At 36.5% G+C, this 24904-nt stretch overlaps 1 protein-coding gene across 4 annotated transcripts in view; it reads left to right on the top strand.

Moving 5' to 3' along the window:
- Positions 1–24904, top strand: part of LOC131160413 (twinkle homolog protein, chloroplastic/mitochondrial) — a 115075-nt gene that overhangs the window by 57737 nt on the left and 32434 nt on the right. For all 4 annotated transcript variants that reach the window (XM_058116074.1, XM_058116076.1, XM_058116077.1 and 1 more), the window contains exons 14-15: positions 6718–6849; positions 19945–20006. In XM_058116074.1, coding sequence (XP_057972057.1) covers positions 6718–6849; positions 19945–20006 — 194 coding nt within the window. The remainder of the gene's footprint in view (positions 1–6717; positions 6850–19944; positions 20007–24904) is intronic.

Genomic DNA, 24904 nt, shown 5'->3' with positions numbered 1-24904 from the left:
ACTATACCATTTACTTTGATTCATAGTGATATCTGGGGCCCATGTAGAACACCTATGTATTCTGGAAAAAAATGGTTTGTGACCTTTATTGATGATCACACGAGATTAAGTTGGGTTTATTTGATGAAGGAAAAATATGAAGTGGAAACAATTTTCAAAAATTTTTACGCCATGGTACAAACAAAATTTCAAAAAAATATTCAAATATTGCGAAGTGATAATGGTTGAGAATATTTCAAAAAAATTTTGGGCCAATATTTTCTTGAAAAAGGGATTGTTCATCAAAGCTCTCGTGTCGACATTCCGCAACAAAATGGTTTGGCTGAAAGAAAAACAAAAAACACTTATTGGAAGTAGCTTGGGCATTGCTTTTTACCAATTAGGTATCTAAATATCTTTGGGGTGAAGCCGTTCTTTCTGCTACATCTCTCATAAATAGAATGCCTAATAAGGTTTTAAGCTTTGAAACACCTTTTGTTGTTTTTCATAAGTTCTATCCAACAAATCAACTTTCTTCTTCTTTACCACTAGTATTTGGTTGTACTGCTTTTGTTCATATTCATAGTCATAATTGAGGAAAACTTGAACCCTGAGCCACAAAATGTGTGTTTGTTGGTTATGCTCCCACTCAAAAGGGGTATAAATGTTTTGAACCCATTTCCAAAAAAAATGTTTGTTACCATGGATGTTACATTCTTTGAATTACATCCCTATTTTATGCCTCATCTTTAGGGGGGCAACCAAAACAAAGATTCGGCAGTGTTTCATGATTTTTTCCAAACCGAAGACTCGCAAAATGATCCTTCTCCAACTTTGATTATTCAACCCGAAAACCCAAGCTTTATTATACTAGGAGAAAGTGAGTCGAGTTTTTTAGATACTGAAAAGGTAGGTCTTCCTATAGTGCCATCTCATGATGTTCATGATCCTATAATGACTAACAAAGGAGAAACAGAAAAAAAACGCCACAACGTTGGTACCATTTGACATTGTCTACTTGCGACGGAGGACAACTCGAAAGAAAGGGTATTCCAATCCTTTACAGTGTCCAGAATCCGTAAATCCTCCAGGTAATGTCCTCATCGAGCCTTTACCTCATGTTTAGTCCATTTCATCTTCAAGTTATGAGTCCTTTAGTTCTGAACCTGAGTCTGGTTCCAATCCCGAGTTTGATGATTTTGAACTTCCCATTGCTGTCCAGAAGATTGTGAGGTCTTGCACCCAACATCCATTGTCCAATTATGTGTCATATGAAAATCTCTCACTGGTTTTTTGTGCTTTTACCTCACAATTGTCTTGTATGGAGATTCCTAGTATTGCACAAGATGCTCTGAAAGTTCCTGAGTGGAAGGAGGCTATCTTCGAGGAGATGAAAGCTCTTGAAAAAAATGGCACGTGGGAGTTAGTTGATCTACCAAGAGGAAAAATAACTGTAGGGTGCAAATGGGTGTTTACAGTCAAGTATAAATCTGATGGTTCTCTATAATGGTATAAAGCTTGATTGGTTGCCATGGGATTCACTCAGACCTATGGCATTGATTACTTGGAGACATTCGCCCCACTTGCAAAGCTAAACTCTATAAGAGTTCTTTTGTCACTTGCAGCTAATCGTGACTGGCCTTTGCAACAGTTGGACATAAAAAATGCATTTCTCAATGGAGACCTGGAGGAAGAAGTGTACATGGATGCACCTCCAAGATTTGGTGAAAAGTTTGGCACAAAGATGTCTAAACTGAAGAAGACCTTATATGGGTTAAAACAGTCACCAAGAGCCTGGTTTGAGAAATTCACTCGGTTTGTTAAAAGTCAGGGGTATACTCAAGGGCAAGGTAATGATGTTTATAAGACATTCACAGGATGGGAAGATAGCGATACTGATTGTCTATGTAGACGATATAATTCTCGTTGGAGATGATGTACTTCAGTACTTGAGATGAACCAATTGAAGACTTCCCTCTCATCAACCTTTGAGATCAAGGACTTAGGATCTCTGAGGTATTTCCTTGGAATGGAGGTTGCTCGGTTGAAGAAAGGGATTGTTGTCTCCTAACGAAAGTATGTCCTTGACCTCCTTAAGGAGACTGGGATGAGTTGTTTTAGACTAGCAGACACTCCAATAGATCCCAATCAGAAACTTGGAGATGACAAGGAAGGTGATCTAGTGAATACAACTCGGTATCTAAAGTTGGTGGGAAAGTTAATTTACTTGTCACATACGCAGCCCGATATTGCTTTTGTTGTGAGTTTGGTGAGCCAGTTCATGAATTTACCCCACGAGAAACACCTTGAAGCAGTTTATCGAATTCTTAGATACTTGAAAAGTACTCTAGGCAAGGGTTTACTCTCCCATAAGACCACATAGCAGAACATAGAGGCATACACTGATGCAGATTGGGTAGACTCAGTTATTGATAGGAGATCCACGTCAGGATACTGTACTTATGTCTGGGGAAATATGGTCACATGGCGAAGCAAGAAACAGAACATGGTTGCAAGGAGCAGTACCGAGGTAGAATATAGGGCTATGTCTAACGGAGTTTGTGAGATAATATGGTTGAAGAGAATTCTTGAACAGTTGCGGATGCCAGTGAACATGCCAATGAAGCTGTATTGTGACAACAAAGCTGCCATAAGTATTGCTCAAAATCCAGTACAACATGATCGCACGAAGCATGTAGAGATTGACAGACACTTTATAAATGAGAAGATTGATAGTGGAGCTGTTTGCATGCCTTTTGTTCCTACTAAACAAATTTCCGACCAAAGGACTTTTTAGACCTAGTTTTGAGCTCCTTGTAAGCAAGTTGGGCATGATAGATATCTACGCTCCAACTTGAGGGGAGGGGGGGGGGGTGTTAGATTTCTAGGGAATAAATTAGGAAATTCTATTTTTTGCGAATAAAATCTGAAATTACTGTTTCAGATTCTAGTAGTTTTTGTTTCCTGTTTTCTAGCCTAGAGATCTGCTGATTTGATTTGCTGATTTTGTGGTGATTTGATTTGCTGATTTTGTGGCCTTCCTAATTTGGTGACTTTCCTCTACTATTTATCTTGTAATTGTGTCTCTTGAAATTCAATAAGAATGGTTATTCTTTTCAAAAATCCTTCAGTATCTTTTAATTATCTACTAATTTTGGGTCCTTTCAGAAATTTGATCAAACAAAAGATTAGATAAATCAGGCAGGATTTTGCTGTGCTGTTCTGGATTATCAAATGTTGCTATTAAATCTTAAAATTTTGCATTTTGAATATTATGATAATTTCAATTCATAAAGAAAAATGATATGATTTTTCTATTTCCATCCTTATTGGCAAGTGGTTAAAGTTGTCTTGAATATTATTATTTAAAGAATAGTTTTCTTATGATGAAATATTATAGTATTTTTGTCATGCAAACAAAATGTGAACTAGTTTAGCTTTGGAAAACATAATTTTCAAGCTGCATTGAGCAACCACTTGTACCATGTACGTTGCACAGCTTTGTCTAATGGGCCAAACACTTCAGGCCTTGTGAATTGCCATGCTGGCACCAGCTGAAGCACTCTTATTTAACTAGTTAGCCGAAGGATACCGTGGTTAACTACAAGAACACATTCATAACAGTTGAATACAAAGTAAGCAGAAGCAGTAAGCAATTTATGTAAGAAATGACAATCACATGGTAAACATTAAAGCAACGTACTTCATTAACACCTCTATTGGCAACATGTGTTTAGCGAGGGAGGCCAATAGTGTAAACATGTTTACAAATGCTAGTAAGTTTTACGATGGCTGAGGAACACTCAACCTCCCCTAAAGAGCTTTATATGCTATTCTAGCTCTGCACTAGAGAGTATCAAATTGACCGAATAAGGCATAAGCATACCCAATGAATAAAACCTATACTACTATTTACATGATGACTACCTACAAAGGGAAGCATAATGTTGGCTCATGACATTTTGGTTAGATTTTTAGTTACTTAAAAAAAAAAAAAAAAATTCTTTTTTCCCCCTTTGTGGCATCCTCACAGTTGCACAAATGTCATTGTTGTTCCCTTCTGTAGTTTGGCCCGTGGTTAACAAGAGAAAAGCAACACAAGATGCATAACCCTTAATGCTGCCTTGACAACATAGATGGCTATAACAATGCAAAGTTCAAATTATTTCAATATCAAAGATGCAACTCCAATTATTTTGGAAAGGTTAAGGTTCAAGTGTTCTAGAAATCAACTCATATTACAACATTCGTTTTGTGTAAACATGTAGTTAAAATTTTCTGCTCAAATCTAACTTGAAGTTCACACACTCAAAGTGTGTAATCCTAAACTAAAAATGCGCAAGAGGCTTGCTTTTTGTAAAAATGCATTAGCCTAAGCATGTAATGTGTTGGCCTTTTTAGGGTTTGGTATTTTAGATTGAGCTCAAGGCCTTTTAGGCATGCCTTGTCTGGAGGTGAGCCTCACGGCGAGTCTTACTTGATCCTTTTAAAACATTGTTTAAAAATTTTAATTGAGGCTCTAAAAAGACAGGTGTATGTTCTAGAATTTAATTTTAAAGATCCAAATTGGGCATAATTCAAGTAAAACAATGTTATACTCATACCTTGTTTGAACGTTGTTGTGCAGAATTCTGAATTTTTGGTCTTTTTTTTTTTTTGATCGGTAAAAGTAAAAGTGTATTAATCTAATGTGTATATACAAGCATACTCTGGGCATACCCAGAGGGGACACGTACTAAGTCCCAATCATAATTGCATAACAATACAATAAAAAATCTATGTAACAATTCAATCAAAAAGCTGTATCTTAGCTCATCTATCATGTCATCCATCTAGAGCATCATAATAATTGTAAAATAACAAAAGTACATTTACAGTATTGTCTAACCTGAGATTCCATGTTGAAGCTTCAAATATCCATGGAAAGACCTCTCCAAAAGTTTGGGCTACCGTTGGGTTGCAGTTGTGCTAACAGAACAGCAGCATCCATAAGAAGTTCAGTCTGAATCCAACCATTATTGATAGTTGGAAACAGACCAAAAAGCCATCCAAAGTCATAGCTGTGCAATCATAAGACAATCTGACCCATTCAGCAGAAATTCAGTCTGGGAATTCAAAACAATGTTTCGAAAATCCATGCTGAATCAGCGCCAGAAATCTGTGCTATCATTAAGTTGCATCAGTGTTGATGCATTAAGCTGTACCAGTATGGCCAGACTGAAACCATCATCCTCCAAGAGATTCATTCTGGGCTTCCATATTGCTGCTTCAAAAATCCATGATGAATCCTTGAAGCAGCAGAAAATCAAGCAACATTAATTCTATACAGCACCATGAACTCTACTTCAGCACATCAAAAATCATTCCATCAAGGCCAAACTGTGAGGAGCCTCATAGAACCAAGTTGTCAAGAGCCCTGCGGAATTCAGAAGTGGATCATGAAGAGCCATGAAACCACTTCCTTAAGAAATTCAGAGCATCCATATTCAGATCAGAAACTATAAGACTGAATCTTATAGTAATCAGCATCAAATCTTTGCTATAGCTGTATCACAAATCACTAACTACCAAAAAGTTTTATGTGCCAAAAACTCAGTAAAATCAGAAAGTTCAGAGCTGAATCAGCTCCATCTATATAATCGGACCAACTCCAGCCCCTGTTGAATTCTAATAGCAGAACTGAATCTGTTATTTCATAATCAGGATCCCAAGGCTGAACTTACACTTTCAGAGAAGGCAGAATCTGAGTCCATTCAGTAACAGGTCAGAGACCAAACTTTAGATCAAATCTGAAAAACCCCTCAACATAAGGGCCCAGAACAAGCTGAATGGAGGTCAGGAAATTTATCATACATAATTCTGTACACATGAGTCAAGATAAATTTTGTGAATTACCAGTTGGAGTTTTAACTTTTTCAAATTTACACTTATTTCTGAAGTGCCAAAGAGAGTAGACAGTTGAAGCACGGCAAGCTTTCCTAGCCACAGCTCTAACACTCTTCCCTTTAGCATCGTTTTTGATCCACTTGAGGGCAGCCTTAAGAGTGCTCATAAATTTTTGGTCTTATTTCACCAAATTAAACAGTGTTTTTTCTTTCTTTTTTTCCCTGATCAATTGGTTGAAATTATAGAAGAAATTTTGAAATAAGTAAGGAATTGTAGTTTTAATGTGCTGTATATTTTTCTTGGCTTGTGGATTCTTTTCATTTCAGTGAATCAAAAGTGTGTTACTGGACCAGGATGTATCTCTGCACTAGAGACTAGTTGTGGTGTTTGAACATGCTTTAGCCTGTGGAAATTTATTTCTCAAGTTTATTACACTATCACTTTGACGTGGTACATGATGGGGAATGGTTCTAAAATCTGATTTTTGGGAGGATCTATGGCTGGGGGATCTTTGTGTTGCATTTCCACAATTAGATAATGTTTCCACTATGCGTGATGCTCCCATTATTAGTTTCTACAGGGAGAATGATTCTTATGCTTGTCTTGCATTAGGATAGAGTGATCTTTTTTCCCTTGCTTTGGGCATCTGTGGCTGGTGGTTTCCCTGGAGTTTCCTTTGAGTCTCAGAGTGATTGGACATTTTTACTACATTAATTGTTCATTGTATTACTTTTCTTTTGTATTTTGTAATTCTTGGTGGACTTATTGTCATCTTTACTGCTTATTTTTCTTCTTTTTGAATACAATTATATATATATATATATATTTATGATGTATTTTAATCATGATCAGGTTGTGCCAGGAGAGTTAACAGTCATAACTGGGGTTCCCAATTCTGGGAAGAGCGAGTGGATTGATGCCCTATTATGCAATATTAATGAAAGTGTGGGGTGGAAGTTCGTACTTTGCTCTATGGAGAACAAGGTTAGGGAGGTTATGATTAAATTTAATTTTTTTTCTTATTTGAAAACTGGATCTTTTTGTTACCTAGACCTGTGTTTCACTTTAGATATATGTGCTAAAAAATTAAATTAATTTTTTTTTCTTATTCTGTATTTATACAGAATGTGACTCTCAGATTTCACATAATAAAAGATAGTTGGACTCAAGACAAACAACTCTCTAGATAGATCCTGTATAGTTCCAAGATACTAGTTACTAGAAAACAACTGAAATGCTGGCAATAAGCACTAAGTGACTCAAAAGAAATTCAAACCACATTAATGGAAGACTCGCTAATTGTATTTATTTATGGCTATGAAAGTTGCTGCTATACCCCACCTAGTGGGACTTAGGGCTTGGTTTGTTGTTGTTGTAAAGTTGCTGCTAGGCATCATTCTTCCCTGCTTGAAAAGAATTCAGCCTTGTCTTGCTCCAGATGGCCTCCAAGTCCACCATCATGCAACTCGTCAATTACAAATAGATGTAGTGAACTGTCTGGTAAGCGTAACTCATTTCCTTTGACAAGAGAGCTATTCTTGAGCATGTGGCCACTACTTTTCTGATCGCTCAACTCTTGCATCACTTTGGAGAAGAAAGGATCAGTTTGGTTGTGCTTTGGAAAAAGATTAAATCCAACAACTTCATAAGAAATTGCTGTCAATAAATTGTACCTTCGATTCAGGGCATCAGTGACCCTGTTAGACGACCCTGCTTTATGATTTAGGACAAAACTGAAATTCTCTGAGCAAGCAACCCAACCTGCAAGTCGAGAATTAAGCTTCTTTTGTGATTTGAGAAACCGAAAGGTTTCATGATCTGAATATAGAATAAATTCGACTCCAATAAGGTAACCTTCCCAATGCCTCAAAGCTTAGGCTACTTCATAAAACTCTTTATCATAAGTTGAATATTTCAACTTGGATTATTGAGTTGCTCACTGAAATAGGCAATTGGCCTCCTTCCTGCATAAGAACAGCACCTATGCACACATTAGAAGCATCACACTCCACTTGGAATGCCTTAGAAAAATCAGGTAAGGCTAGGACAGGTGCTTCCACAAGCATGAGCTTAACTAGCTGAAAACTTTCCTCTGCTTCGTTAGTCCATCTGAACTGTTTGCTTTTTAAATCATCCATTATAGGGGCAACAAGTGCGCTGAAATTTTTGATGAACCGACGATAAAATGAAGCTAATCCACGAAAGCTTCGAATGTCAGTGAAGCTCTTAGGTGTAGCCCAATCAAGAATAGCCTTCACCTTTTCCTCATCCACCTGCAAACTTCTTGCGCTTACAACATATCCTAAAAACACAACTTTTATGAGTTATAAAACAGCAATTTTTGAGGTTGACATATAGCTGATTGTCATGGACGACCTTAAACACATTGGCTAGGTGTTCAAGGTGCTGAATTTTTATCCTGACTATACACCAAAAGATCATCAAAATAGATGACGACATATTTTCCCATAAATTCCTTCAAAACTTGATTTATTAGCCTCATAAATGTACTAGGAGCGATGGAAAATCCAATGGCATAACGAGCCACTCATACAGCCCCTCTTCGGTTTTAAAGACTGTTTTCCACTCGACCCAATGGATTTGGTGATAACCACTATGAAGTTCAATCTTAGAGAAGAACAAAAGATCTTTGCTCCAACCAACACGTCAAATGTATCATCAAGTTGAGGAATCGGAAACCTATACTTTACTATGATTCTGTTTATGGCCCTACTATCAATACACATTCTCCAAGTTCCTTCTTTTTTGGGTGTTAAAGAGGGCTGAGACAGGACAGCACAAAGACTCAATGACTCTCTAATGAGTTTTTTAGAGAGCAAATTTTCTACTTGTCCTTGCAATTCAGCATGTTCTTTAGGAGGCATTCTGTAATGAGGCAAGTTAGGAAGGATAGAACCTGGAATGAAGTCAATTCGTTGTTGTATATCACAGAGAGGAGGCAAACCAGCTGGAAGTTGTTTAGGAGCTAAGCCTTCGGTCTAGTAACCTTTTTACTACCTTAGGAACTTCTTGGACATGATTCTGACCATCCCCTACAGCCACCAAAGCATAAGTTGTCATTCCTTCTTTGCAAGAGATCTCAAATTCTTTGGAAGTGATCAAGCTAATTGGGCTTTTGGGTTGCGCATTACCAGGGACTGCCTTCAAGAGCAGCAAAACAAATTTCACTTTCACTTCATTCTTGATAAGAGAGTAAGTGTTCATCCTCCCATCAAGTTGTGCAGCTCTATCAAATATCCATGGACTGCCAAGAAGTATATGACATGCATCCATGGGAAGAACATCAAAGTAAATTTCATCTTTATACTTTCCAATGGAGAATTTGAATTTGCACCTTTGAGTTATTGGAGTTTCTCCTCCTTTCTTGAACCATGACACCTTGTAAGGTTTAGGATGCCAATCACATGCAAGCTTCAACTTGTCCTCCATACTCTTTGAAACCATATTTCCTATACTACCTGAATCAATCATTAGAACACACTTCTTCCCATGAAACAAGCAGTAGGTCCTGAAAATATAGTTAGGAACGTGACCATTGATCATCTTTTTGAACAACCATGACATGTTAGATTACCAAGATTTCAACATCAAAATCTGGTCCATAGCTTTCTTCTTCCATTGCATCTTCAGGTTCCTCACCATAGATAGGCTCTTTCTCATCTTCATGCTCCTCCTGTGCAAGATTAACTTCAGCCTTCTTCTTAGGATATCCATAGGAGCGACGGACAGCTTCACCACATCTGAAGTACTTTGCATTGAAGATGCGGTAGCTTTGCCTTGCTCTTTGTTTCCTCACCCAATGCGTGGGTTTGGAAACTCCAATGCTGTTCCTTTCTTTCCTTGAGTCACTAGTTTCTCCTTTTCAACCTTAGATCTTTCTTCTTTTCTAAATACCAATTTGTTCTTCTCTTGGGCCTAGAGTGCCAATTGATACGCCTCTTGAAGTGAATGAATGGAATGCATCAACAATTCAGACTTTAGACTAAAATGCAGCCTGCTTGAGTACCTTGTCACAAATTGGTCATTGCTTTCATTCAAACTTACACAACTAATTAGCTATAATTGTTCAGTATAATCTGCGACTGATTGATCTCTGTGTTGGCAACTTGGCATAATTGATGAAACTTGCTGTAAAGAATTTGAGGAGAAACTTCTCATCTCGCTTCAACTTCATTTCACCCCATGTATCTGATCCTCAAAACTCCTCTTCTGTCCCTACTTCTTTGATAGTCTTGCCACCAAATTGAAGTGTGATCCTTCAATTTAGTTTCCATGTACTGAACCTTTCACACATCATTAAGATTTTTCCACTCAAAAAATGCTTCTAAAGAGGCAACCCAAACACAATACCCATCAGGATCAAGCTTGCCTTCAAAGTGTGGCACAGTAATATGAATACTTCTGTTAGTTCCTTCAAGAGCCCTCACCAATTGATCCTTGAGCCAACGATCACCAACTACCGGTTCTGACTTGCAGCCGAACTGGAAGAATTCATCTCGATTTCTCGTTCTTCACTCGCACTACCAGAATGGCTCCTGCGACTTCTAGCAGGAGAACCTGGAACTCTTTGAAGGTGGTCTGCTAACATTTGCTGCATAACCTCATGAGAACGCAATAATTCACCCATTTGAGCTTGCAAATGAACTTCCTCAACATTTCATCTTTGCTTGGGAGGCATTGAGTATAGTTCAATTGGAGAAAATGAACTAGAATTAACACAGCAGAGCGCACCCTGCTCTGATACCAATTTGATGCAGGCCAGAAACGCACAGAAACGCACAAAAAGAAGGATAATGTCAAAACCAGTGGGGTTTCAACCAAGGAAAAGATAACCTGGGATGTCACTCAACTGGGGGTGACAGATGCAACTCAATGTCACTAATTGCATAGGCCCCTCAATGCAACCAAATCACACACTTGATTTGATTAGGAGGAAAAATAATCACTCCAAGAAAGAATGCTTGCAAAAATGGATTACTGGAACAAAGTACCGTTGGGATTCATTCACTTGATCTGTATTTATACAGAATGTGACTCTTAGACTTCACATAATAAAAGCTAGTTTGACCCAAGACTAAAACAAGTCTCTAGATAGACCATGTATAGTTTTGAGACACTAGTTACTAGAAAACAATTGAAATGCTAGCAAAAAACATTAAATGACTCAAAAGAAATTCAAATAACATGAATGGAAGACTCTCTAATTGAATTATTTATGGCTATGAAAGTTGCCATTATGCTCTTGCATCATTGGAAGATGCTCTTAGGAAGCAAGAGAACCAATTTTATCTTTATTAAAGGTTGATATACATTGTGGTCTCACAACCTAACAGCTTAAGCTTTTAGGTAAAGTGGTAATCTAACATGGTATGACCAGGAGGTCTTGGGTTCTAGTCTTGTTGCTCACATTCATTGTGTGGTGTTTAAAAAATTATTGCATTCCCCGAAATGGGCGTTATCTATCATGCATTTATCTCTCCATGTGCTGTCGGGCTGCACATGTGGGGGAGTGTTAAAGCTTGACATACATTGTTGGCCCACAGCCTAATAGCTTAAGCTTTTAGGTAAAGTGGTAAGCTAACTATCCCAAAGCTGCAAAGGTGGAGATCTACTAGATGTGAGCATTCCTCTCTAGAAAAATACTATGAAGTACTGCAAAATTGGCAGTTACACAGCCTGTTAAACCTTTCTCCTAAAACCCTTTAGAGGAACAATCAGAAAGAGTGTCAATGGAACCAGAAAAATCAAAACCTTCTTTGGAAAATCAAAAAATCTGTTCCACAGACTCCAGTCTAGCGCACTTTGCAGAAAAAGATGAGAATGCATCTCATTATTATCAAAACACATCACAGAGTTTTAGTGATAAAGCCTTATGAGGCCTCTTTAATTGCCATAGATTGTTGGAATTGAGCTTTTAAGAATTGTCAACCAAAGGAAGACCTCAACCTTGGTGCGGTGTTAGCTCTCCAAATATGATAATGATGAACAAAAGAAGATGAGGAGCAAAACAATTATGGGAAAAATATTTTATAGACGAAGGCCATAAATTGTTTGATAAAAGCTTGACAACCTTCTGATAATTAAGATTACCATGAAAATGAAAATACTAGATAGCCAAACCCTTTGGCAACTATGGAAGAAATAACGGGTGCAATATTTAATAGATGCAGAGATGGTAAAGTTGAGAGAAATGAGCATCAAAAGAAGGACCCCTCACTCTAGCATCCTCCTAAAAACGAACTCAAGGGGCATAACCCTCCTTATGTTTAGGGAAGAACAAGTAGGAGACTTGTGAAATGACTTTACAAGGATTGTCATAAGTAACTCTAGTACCAGTATTTTTAGACAACAAAAGAAATATATTGAGAGAAGAAAAAAAAAAATTACAAGCTAGATGATCTAGGACCAATCTCCAGCAACTTAATTCTCAATTCAACCCTCCTAGTTACAGTTGGAAGATAAGGAAACTAAGGTTACGGTTGGTTTGCCGAATGCCTATTCCAGGAATATATTAGTTTTAATAGGCTAGTTACAATTAGTTATGTAAGAAATTATGTTGTTACTATGAAGCAAATAAAAATGTGAAACATTTTATGAGTCCATAATAAAGAATGGAGAAAGAATAATTATTCTCAAATTTTATCATGGAGGATGTCTATTCCTTTCTTATTACATGTTTAGTGAAATAATTAGGAATATATAAGGAATAACAATTCCCTTGATTCCTTAAATTTGAAATATATTCCATCTTATTCCATTGGCTATTCTGCCGAACCAAATGAGCTGTAAAGAAAAATAATTTAAGAAACCAAGATAAACTAAAAATGCTAGTTCCTTAAATAATAATACCCTAAAATCTTGATTCCTAAAATATCCTAATTCAAACAAATGAATATACAATTAATATTAGAAAAGGAAAATAGATCTTGTTTACGCACTGCATCATTCTACCCTCAATTAGAAGGAATTCAACCTTGAATTATAAATCTGAAGGATGCATATCCCATATCACAGCCATGCTTGAAGAAGACCGATCGTACGTGCTGGCTTCAAAAGAGGATGAGATTGTATGATGATAAAGTCATTAGATGTATAAATGGCATTGAGGCTTGGCCTCTAATTTTTAGGCACCCACTATTTCCAGTGGTGTTTTCAATCTAAATATTAGCTTCCTTAACCACCTCTTCTTTAATAGGCTGGAAGGAATGCCTCCCTTCTATTTCACGGTGACTAGGATAAAAGAGCGATACAAGGATGTGAAGTGTAGAATCAATCTTGTTCGTTCTAGACTCTTCTTCCTTTTCAAACAATGGGTAGTTGGGGTGAGGTGAGAGCGGCTTTGTTGGCAGGCAAGTGGACATCAATGAGTGGCGACAATAGTTGCTGACAGGGAACAATGTACCTGTGATGATGGTGCATTGCTTCAATTAGATATGATTTTCTTTTCTATGATTTTCTGGATTTGAAAGTTGTTGGCCCACAACCTAAACACTAAAGCTTTTAGGTGAAGTGGTAGTTTGACATGGTTTCAAAGCCATGACTGCCAAGAGGCTTGGATTCTAGTCTTGTTGCTTGTGTTTATTGTTTGATTGTTAACTATCTTATTCCCTGTAATGGGTGTTATTTGTCATATGTTGTTATCTCCACGTGCAATCTTGATATACACTGTTGGCCATATAAACTTTAAGGTAAAGTGGTTATCTAACTTTTGTTCTAGAGAGAAAGAGATATGGAAGCTCAGGATTCTTGTGGAAACTGGAGGATCACCTTAAGCTGCTAAAGCCAATGATCTGGGGTGGGTTTGGACAGCTTGTGTGTGTGTTTGTGTGTAAGTTCATGTTGTTTGGATGATCGTTCTAGTAGAGAGATGGCAGAGGTGATGGCAGTGGCAGTGATGGCGGCGCGAGGCTATTTAAGTTAAAGTTGCGAAGCTTACGATGTTATGTGGAAACTCGAAGCGGCTGCGACCGTTACATAACATTGTTACGTAATTGTTTCTTGGGATCTTGATTCCGTTACACACCGTAAAATCCGTGGAAAGAAAAATCACAGCCATAGCAGCCATTACAGACCCGTGACCATTACATAAAGGCTGCTATGATCGTTACGTAACTGCTACAAGAATGTTATAGCAATAAAATTGAATTTATTATTATTAATAATTTTAAATTTTTTCTTACTTTTCCCCCCCTTTAATAAATCATTCTCAATATACTCTGTGGACAGGGGGAAAAGATTATAATGAGGATGATAATGATATGAAATTTACTATTTGTTTTAAAATACAGCATTAATTAACAATTTGATAATGCTTATTGGTTAAGAAATTATTTTATTTTGATAATATTATTAATTTGATATTATTTTTTTATATTTTTCAACTTCAACCTTCTTTTCTTTTCTAGTTATTGTATATTTGTACTATTTATGTCTTATGTGTCTAATAGATTAATGGTGTGCATAATGTATTTTGTTTTATTAATTAATTAATCACACAAGAATAATAAAAAAGTATAAACACACACACACACATAATTTTTCTATCAATGGTGCTGTAAAAGAAATGTAAATTTCTTGGCCTTACCAAGCTACCTAGTTGAACTAAAGGACCCAAATACACTAAAATTCTTTCTAAGAGGCATTAAAAGTTTTAAAACATGCAAATATACTAATAAGCATAAGGTTGTGCATGCTTGAAAGAATTCATGCCCGTTACACCCGCTTCCCATTTTATAATATCCGCTACTCTCGCTTCCCGCTACCCCCGTTACTGTTACGTTACACTACCCGCTATCACGATTTAAAACCATGAAGACAGCCCTGTTAAACATTGAAAATGTTGTGATTTGAGTTAAAATTGAGGACTGTGTTAGAAACACCGATAGTTGTGTCAGATAAAACATTTCGAAGTCTGCTTTGAGTTCACTTTATGCAGGACCAAGGTTGCACGATATAATTCTCAACTCAATCCTCCATAAAAGTAAAAACTAATTCCTAGGGGGCTTTTCTATCAGGTTACAATGCTTGGAAGATGAGGAACTAAACGAAACTAATTTTGGAAACGCAAATAAACTAAAATACTAGTTCCTTAAATAATAATGGAAGATGAGGAAAGTAAAGGAAACTAATTTTGGAAACCTAAATGAACTAAAATACTAGTTCCTTAGACAATAATACCCTAAAAATCTTGCTTTCTCAACAATGGCTCCATCAAAATGGACGGGCGACTGCAAAATGTGGCATTATTTTTTATGCATGCCCCTAGAAGTTTATGTCGCAAGTGGTGTGTCAATTTTTTACTCTCGCCCACTTCAAAGTTGGAAATGATGACAAGGTTCATTTTTTGGAGGATGTTTGTGTGGGTGAGTACTCTTCTCAGAGTGGCCTTTCTTTAATGGGACTCCCATTTTTTCTTGAATCTCAAAGAAAGAGAGGTTGATAAGCTTACCACCTTGCTTTTTTCCATTGAATTGATTTCTTCCTCCCGAGGGAGGATGAGAGCATTTGGAGGGTGATTCTTTGAAGTTGTTGTCTTTTGATTATTTTATGACATCGGGGGGCCACATTATTTGGAAAACTAAGTCTCCTTCAAAGATTCGGATCTTCTGTGACTCTGAATAGGATTAGTACGCATGATATGTTACAGATAAGAAGCTCTACACGTCTCTTAGTCTTAGTCTTGTGCTTGATGTGCTGCGAGTCGAATGGAACAAACACTCACCTTTTTCTACATTGTAAGGTGACATCTGATTTTTGGAATGCTTGCTTCCCTTACTTTGGCGAAGCTCAGGTGGCGCCTGGAATGTGGGAGATCTCTTGCTGATTAGGCATTGGGGTTTTTGATCTAGTACAAAGGGCTGCTTTCTTTGAACTGACGAAGTATTCACTATCTTATGGACCCTTTGGATTGAGAAGAACGCAAGAACTTTCAAGGGTTGGACAGCTTGTCATTGTTTATTATGGGATAGAGTGGTGCTCTTCACTTCTTTTTTGGGCCCATTCATTTGGTGTATTTGGGGTTTATCGCTGAGCTAAAAAATAATTGGATCCCTAGAGTAAAGAAAGTGAGAAATAGTAGCCAAAAGAACATCTAAACGAGTCATAGGCCATACAAAACACTACTTCTTGCCAAAGAAGAAAAATCTAAAACCACAGAAAGACTCAAATTCGTGGCAACAACATCACTCTCAATCACATTAATTCTGAGTCCGAAGACTCAAAAATCAGAAGGATAACAATACTACGAAGACACCCTGTCATAAAGAATGAATCAGCAGCGAATTGCAAATGGGGCAGAGAAACATGCTCTCTCACAGCAGTATTACCCTGTACAAAACCTCTGTTGGTAGCCTAATGACTTAACCTACTTCTGCAAGAATGAATTGAAAAAAATGAATCTGGCCCCTGCAAAGCTGAGAACAATACTTTGGCTCCTAATTGATCACCGTTGCAGAAGTAGTTTAACTGTTTTAGACAAACAGCTCCTGATCCAAACCTTCCATCTTGTATCAATACCTTTCTTTAAAAAGCTCATTCAGTTTCTCAAAATTCATCTTGAATACAATACCTTTACTGTTCCTCCTAACATCCTCTAACCTGCTGGCCATTGAAACCACATCTAGAAAAGCACTATGCAAATAGGAGACCTTGTCTCTTCAACAAAACTCAACTTTTAAGCCAAAACCAACCCAATAATATAATAAATAGAAGCAAAGAGGCCAATAGGCTTGAAATCCTTGACCTAAAAATAACAATTTTTTAGGAACTAATATGGTGAAAATTGAATTAATGCTATGTTTATCAATTAATTAACAAAGAACTCTCAAAACTCGTTCAATAATTCAACTCTCATCACATCCCAACTTTTTTGGTAGAAAAACCGTATTAAATACATCCAATCCAAGAACTCATGTCTATTAATCTCAGCATCGTAAACAATGTTATTCTAATCTCTTCCTTCTCAAACAGCCTTTCCAACAACAAACCTGATCATCAGTGGTAGGACACTAATTTTGGGTTGAGCATTGTTTTTTTAAAACCAAATTAACCGACCAAATCGATAAAATTTGGTGAAAATAGTTTGGTTAATATATTCAATTCAGTCGTTTTGGCCAGAATTCCATGATAATTTTGGTTTTTGGTGATCGGTTCGGTTAATGCATTTTTTGGTTCAGTTAACTGAACTAACCGACCAAAATAGTATATAATATATATATATACACACACATAATATTTTTGTAATTTAATTTTTGAGCTTGGGTCCTTTGCTTGTGGTAAACCCTAGTCTAGTCCCGTAGTGCCCCTCAAGTGGCCAACTCCCCCTCCCTTGGCCTCAATGTCCTTATCCTCTACGAGTGGCAAACAGCAAAGGTGCAAGCCCTAACACCCCTCTGAGCCGGCCTTTTGTAACCAGCAATCACCATTCGCATCACCAATCGCTACCCCCCTTCTTCACTAGTTGCTGTCGCGCCGATCCCCTTCTTCTCCAGTTCCCAACTAATTGGCAATCGTCAAGTGACTCATTTCAATTAGAGTCATTTGATTCAACGCTTCTAGAGTTCAAGTCTTTGAGGTCCTCCACTCTAGGACCTTCACGACTCCACTACTCCACCTCGCTGTTCATCCTCCTCCTTCCTCGAATCACATCACCGTTTTTCCATCAGAACTTTAGTTAACCAAATTACCCGAACTAAAGTTTGGTTGGTTGAGGGTTTGGTTAAGGCCCTTGGTTTGGTTCGATTTGGTTCAGCTGCCTCTTTAATTGAATTTCTTCAGTGAATTTAGTTAATTCACTGAATTTAGCATATCGATCGATTGCACTGCGCTACATTAATTCTTCAACTACGAGTATCCTCCTTCAAATTGCAGTTTTTTTCTATTAAAGCTGGTAATTGCCTCAGCAATCAAATTAGAATCTCTTATTCATTACTCTTAGTTATTTTATCTAAACACTCCTCTCACCTTTAGCAACTCTTGGAAATTGTATAATTATGATCACCTTCCTTAGCACGCTTAAATCTAATCAGTTGTTTCTAGCTTCTCTCTTCCTCAAAAAGTAAGATCATTCTTAATGGACATCTCCTTGCAATTTGATTCTTAAACAGTCTGTCAAAATCCTCCAGATTATCTGCAACCCCAATCTAGTGCAAAATATTTTTCTTCCTCTTAAAACCTCCACAAACCTCTACATACCACTTCTTCAAAACGTTTTTGAGGTGCTCCAATATTTTCATAAGTTTAAATCATTTCACCCCTGAAAAGAACAATATTTCCTATCTCCTTGACTAAAGGATAAAAAGAATGGTGAGATAACCACATATTTTCAGAGTGAAAAGGAGTAGGATCCCCCTTAACTTTACTAGATTCTAAAAGAATTGGAAAATGACCTAAAATAGGTATAGAATGCAACTGCTAAGAAGGAATATAATTCATACCCACAACCCACAATCTTCAATAAACCTTTCAAATCTTACAAGAAATCCTAGAACCACCTCATGTTTGTGTAAGAAACCTAGCAACATTTCCTCCCAAAAATTGTCCAGAACAGAACAAAAACTAAAAAATATTACAAAACTCATGCTGGCAAAAAAGCCACTTGCGCAAGTACAAAAGCAGCAAGAGATAGACCACTTGAAAGAGGAGAAGTCCCCTGAAAGACAATCAATCCTAGAAACAACAATCACTATCCCAAATAAGTAAAATGCCCCCAGCACAGCCGCAAGAAGGGAGAAATTAAAATCCCTACAACGTAGGTCTCGAATGCCCATGTCTAGGGTCTTATCTACCGATTCAAGCACGGTCTCTTGCAATGAATTACATCTAGAGATGTATAACCTCCCTAGCCATCCTTTGCTTTCTTACATCACCTAAACCTTGTAACATTCCAAATTACGGTCCTCATGATGCCACTTACTATTGAATAGAAGCATTAAAGAGATACAGGTTTCTCAAATGTAGGCCAGCCTCAGCTGCATGGACTCTATTATGGTCCATCTCTGCAAGGCATTCTGCTCACAGTTCTGAAAAAGGCCAAAAGGATTATCCCTAGGTCAGTCACATATATGTTGAAGGGAGATGTACTCTACAAATCTACACAAGATCTTACACCTCAACCTTTCTACTAGGATGATGACTGCTAAGATTTTTGTGAAATCACTTATGGAGCAGGCTTGAGCAAGATCTAGCATTCCAACATTCTCCATCTCCTGGCCATTACTCTTCTCTCATTTGTAGCCTGTGGTCAATTTCCCAGTGAAGAGTGAACAGGTACCTTTTGAGAAACCGACCAGGCAGAAGAAGTTTCTCATGGTAGCTGTGGATTATTTTATCAAGTGGGTTGAATTAGAAGGAAGAGAACAAAAGCCAGGAGAGAAAATCCTGCAGTCCAGAGAGGAGTTCTGAGAATATCTAGAGACTAGTATCCCATCTCTCTTCTATTAGCAAAGGAGGTTGGTATGAACTCTCCTGAGTTAACCATGTTAGAGGATAGGCTTGCAGAAGGAAGAGAACAAAGGCCAGGAGAGAAAATCCTGCAGTCCAGAGAAGAGGTTAGGATGCTGCGTCATTTGATTTGTATTTCTTCTTCTTGTTCTTGCTTTGCGCGGTGCCTCTCTATGCCGCGTTGTCTCCTCATTATTACAATATTTCCCTGCTTGCTCCACTAGCATGGGCAATGACTTCGAGAGATTCTTGGATGGGGAGAATCTGGAGCTCTGGGGCCGCAGCTTGTACAACAGAGATGCCACTGCCTACATTGGTTTTTGAAAGACATTTCTTTTGACTGCTTTATGCCCATGTCACTATATTGTGGTCATTTCTCAAAGCAAAGTGTCTTAGTGTTATGTAAAAAATTGAATATTTCAGTTGAACTATTTGATTAGTCAGTGCATATGCATTTTTTCCTTCAGAAATATTGTTGCATTAATTTTCATAGCAGCATTTTTTCCCTGTGTTATAGGAATATTTTTTATCTATTGCTCCCCACCTGTTCCTAATTACAAGCGACATTCATTCTACACATATTTACCGTTAATCCGTTCTGGATATGCTGATTTTTAGGTTCGGGATCATGCAAGGAAACTTTTGGAGAAGCATGTAAAGAAGCCGTTCTTTGACACAAGGTTAGTTTGACATTATGTAAGTCATCATTGTTCGACATTTCTTTTGGAAGCATTTGTAGTTTCTAGGTTTTGATAATATATTACTATATGGCTGTTTTGTGTCTGAAAATTTTGTTCCGACTTAGATGGAAGGAAATGATAGCCCACAATAGATTGGAAAATGGTAGTAATAGTTTGCTTGGTTAATATTTTTACCTTGTCGTTTCTAGGTTCTGATACTCTATTACCATATGGCTGTTTTCTGTCAGTAAATTAAGTTCAAACTTCGATGGAAGGAAATGATAAGCCACAATAGGTTGGGAAATGGTAGTAATAGTTTGCTTGGTTAAATATAGTTGTAGACTGAATTTGTTCATGCACCATCCATGGTGCCAAAAGAGAGGCATCTCATCTGGTAGACTAATCGCCTTGACATGCACATGTATATAGGCTGATTGAGGAAGGTAAGGAGGCATTTCAATGTGTTTCAATTGTCTACTAATAGGACATGAACTTGCTGCTTAAAAGTTTAAAAGTTTAATATCCAGTCAAAGGCATATTTAATATCTTGTATGAAGAGTGGGTTTCACTACACTTCTTTAGAAATTGCCCGCATGATAAGGTTTCTGTTCCCAAAAATTCAAAACATGTTACTGGACAAGATATTTCAACTTTTTTATAGCAAAACATACAAAATATGTAAGAACTGAGAACATGAAACAGGATAAAGCACAAACCAAACAATTTCTCAAACAATATAGACTGATATATTTTTTTTGCAAGGTACTTTTAGGGCGAATACTAATCGTTATAATGGCATGTTATGTACATATTTTAGGGTAATAGTAGAGTTGTCATATTGGAATTGTAAATCGAAACTGAGAGAGTGGAACATGAGACAACTCACGATCAACATTGGGTTGTTCGAGCAATTATTTTTTCACCAAGTGTTAGGTTAGTGTTAGAATATCTCAAAATGGCATTAATAACCCTAGGCCCATTCTTTTACTCCCTTAAAACTTGAAGCTGAGTTCCCCTCTCACTTCACTTGAGTGTGGTTATGCTGTTTTCTGCAAGTGTCTGTGGCTTGTCTTCAGTTTTGTGCTGGAAGGGTACTATATTTACCAATGTCTTGAAAGGCAAAGGCATAAGACTGTTCATGGGAAACTTTTTATGGAATTACTACCAAATGCCAAATTAAAAATGATGATGAAATGCTGTTTCAGTTGCTGCATTTCTAATCAAATCCAAGTTGTCCATTATACCTCTATGTTTTAACGTTAAATTTTATCAATTTGCATGCCATGCTCTTTGCTTAAGATCAGTTTAATTGTCTATCCACATTTTGTTTGGCCTTATTAAAAAAAATTGCCGACATGAGAAACCAATTGAATTCTAAAAGTACACTGGTTTTTAAGTCAAAATCCAAGTTGTCCATTGTATTTCTATGTTTTAACTTCTAATTTTATCAATTTGCATGCCATGCTCTTTCCTTAAGATCAGTTGAATTTTTGCTATCCACATTTTCTTTGGCCCCATTAACAAAATTGCCAATGTTAGAAGCCAGTTTGATTTCTAGGAGCACACTGGTTGCTTTTTCCAAATTAATTGCCCCCATTGCTGTTACGCGGTCAAGGATGATCAATGAAGATGGTGCTCTGACCCATGGTCTTAAATTTCCATGAAATTTTTGTCAATTTCCGCTTTCCATCACCCTCAAAATTGAAATGGCAGTTGATTTTTAGCTTACAAAATTCCTGTTGAAATTATGATGAATCTGAAAACTAAGGTGTAGTCCCGAGAGAGGGGGGGAGGGGTGAATTGGGTTTTAAAAATTTTCTTTTAAATCTTTTTAGGAATTCTTAACTTCTTGTTGATTCTTCAAACTCTCAGCAAAACTTATTTCTTTATTTAATCCACAACCACACAAACATTCAATCATTTAAGTAATCAATCAACCAAATAATTTGAAAGCAAACAATCAAACAAAGATTAAAATATACAATACTTTAGTAATGTAAGAACTTAAGATAATTGTTTGTTTATATAAGCCTTGTGGATATGAATTTGAACCAAGCCCTATAGTGAATGTGAAATCGTTCCTTCAATGCAAACCTCAACTCAATTTCCAAACAACTCATAATTTAAATAAACTCTTTAGTTAATTTGTCTTTAGGTGTTAACCAAACAATGTACTTCCTTTTGAGGTTTCCGCAAAGTTTTGATCAACCAACGTACTCCCTTTCAGTTTCCGCAATCCCAAATCAAAATTAAACTTTAAGTTTATTTAATTTCCAAATTACGTAATTTGTATAATTAAGAAAATTAAATCATCCACACAATTTATATGTGCTGAAAATAAAGAGCAAGGGAAAGAGAGAGTGAGACCACGACTTTTATGAGGTTTGGCTTATACTCAGCCTACGTCCTCGTCTTTGATAAACTACCAAAGGATTCACTAAAACTAGTTCCTTTGCCGGGCGAAACAACACCGTTTACACCCTCCTTCAGTAGGCTAGAGCCCACCTCTCCAAGTGATATCCCCTCACTCGGTCACTCCTTCAAATAGGCTAAAGCAGCACCTTTCTAAGCGATATCCTCTCGCATAGCCAACGATCCAACAATCATGGAATCGTCACAATCTACAAGAGATACAACAAATAGATGTGTACAAAGAGTGCTCTCACAAAAAGCTGATTAGTATAAGTTATATCTATATACTTCAATCAAATTCCCAATATGAAATACAATTGAAGCTCAAGTGTAGAATTCACCAAGGGTTCCTTTGTGATTGAGAAAACTCAGTATGAGAACCTTAGATGGTTATTTCAGCAGCAGTTCAGATGTTTTCCCCCTAGCAAGAGTATGAGCAATATGAAACTTTGAGAGAGATTGAAAGATTTGATGCAAGTGTGCTGTAAGATTGCTCATATATAAATTTCTTGGAATTAAGATAGTATTTATAGGCTTCTTAGAATTAGTTTCCTTGTTCCTCAAGTTACTTGGAGTGTCCCCCAAGTTTTTATAACTTTTAGATTTAAAAAAAAAACTAATTTTTTAGAATTTTCCCGTTAAAGGTCAAAATTTAAATTTTTGTAAGGTTAGTTGGCCGACCAGGCGACTGGGTGGGTGATATTGGTATCAAAAGAAAGTTAAGAGAAAATCCTACAACTTTCATGTTGAACACTTTACAAAATAATGAGTTTTTGATAGAGAAAAATGTTCATCAATGCGGATGTAGAAAAATTAACAAAATTTGGAAAAATCCCATTTTAGTGCTTTTCATTCCAAAAACAATTTGAACCTTTTTGAAACAACTTTTGACCTTATAAAAATATTTTCCAAGTATTTTAAAAGGTATCTAGGTTCAAGTAATTAATCCTAAGAGCTTCTTGTATCCATATTGAAATCGAATGAAGTACTTACATAAAGACTTCTTAGATTTTGACATTCTTAAACACTTAAGTCTTCATGCTTTGTCTTGGCTCTTTCTTCAAGCTTTAATATCAAGTTCATCCTCTTATAGTCGTCAAGCTTTAATATATCATCCATGCCTTTAAGTATTCTTTAAGCTTCATATGATAATGTTCCTTTGGAATATAAGCTTCAATTGATCCTTTTGAGTACTTGACCTTGCTTTCACATATGTGAGATCTGAAATTTCATCACTCAACCAAAATGTTAAGTTCCATTTGTTTGTTAGCATCAAAATAGGATGTTAAGCCTTGTAAGACCAATAGAATCATTTGAAATTTTTCCAAATCTCAAAATTTTACAGAAACTTGTCAAAATTTAAGCTAAATTTCCTTGGAATTCAAATGTGAGAATGCGAAGTGAAATTTCTGTCCTAATATCTCTTTATTTTTTATTGAAACCCAAGATTCTTACAAGTGCTTTTGAAATTATATGAAAAATTAAACTTAGATATTAGCAACAACGTTTTATTTAACCATTTATGTCTTGATTAAACTTTATTTGTATAATCAACAACATTTATTTGATTTATGAATTTCATTTATATTAACAGAATATGTATAATAAGAATATTATATTACGCACCTCATACACAACATGCCTGTTGTTTATATACTTAATTTATAAGTATTAATTCTAAATATTACATTATTATGTCTATTAACCACTAAATTTCATAATTTTTTTAAAAATCAAAATTGAAATAGACATTGAAATTTCTGTACTTCTGAAGCTTCAAAAAGTTTAGTCGAAATTGAAATTAAAGATCTTGTTCAGACCTGAGCATTGGGCTGACCAGGCCTGTATATTGGAATTTAAGAATTAAAAAAATTACCTGGGTTTGCTTGTGCTTCAATCTCCTGCCCAGAAACTAATTGGGCATGGCTTGGCTTGCTTGTGAAGGCCAACCAATATATATGCACGAGAGACAAAATTGATACTGGTTTAAAGGTTAAAATTCCAAAAGGCTTCATTCAGTTGCTCAGCGCATAAATGGGCTGGGCAAGAAAGATTGAAGAGTTGAATTCGGAGAATGGTAGAAGGCAAAATTACGTGTGTGCATCTGTACTTTCATTATTCTTATGCATGATAAATTCTTGTGTTATAAATTAATTAATAAAACTAAAAACAATATACACTCCATTAATCTATTAAACACATAAGACATATGAATAATAAGAATATACAAGAACTAGAAAAGAAAAGAAGGTTGAAGTTGAAAAATATAGAACGTAAATATCAAATTGATAATATTATCAAAATAAAATATTTTCATAACGAGTTAGTATTTTCAAATTGTTAATTAATGCATATCTCATGAGTATTTTAAAAAAAATAGTAAATTTTTTACTATTATCACTCTCATTATAACCTTTTCCTCCTCTCGCCACATAGAGTATTAAGAATGATTTACGAAAAGAGGCCCCGCGGGGGGGGGGGGGGGG

This window comes from Malania oleifera, chromosome 7 (genome assembly GCF_029873635.1).
Source record: "Malania oleifera isolate guangnan ecotype guangnan chromosome 7, ASM2987363v1, whole genome shotgun sequence".
Taxonomy (NCBI): domain Eukaryota; kingdom Viridiplantae; phylum Streptophyta; class Magnoliopsida; order Santalales; family Ximeniaceae; genus Malania; species Malania oleifera.
Note: the sequence above shows the minus strand (reverse complement) of the source record. Positions and strands in the feature narration are given on the sequence as shown.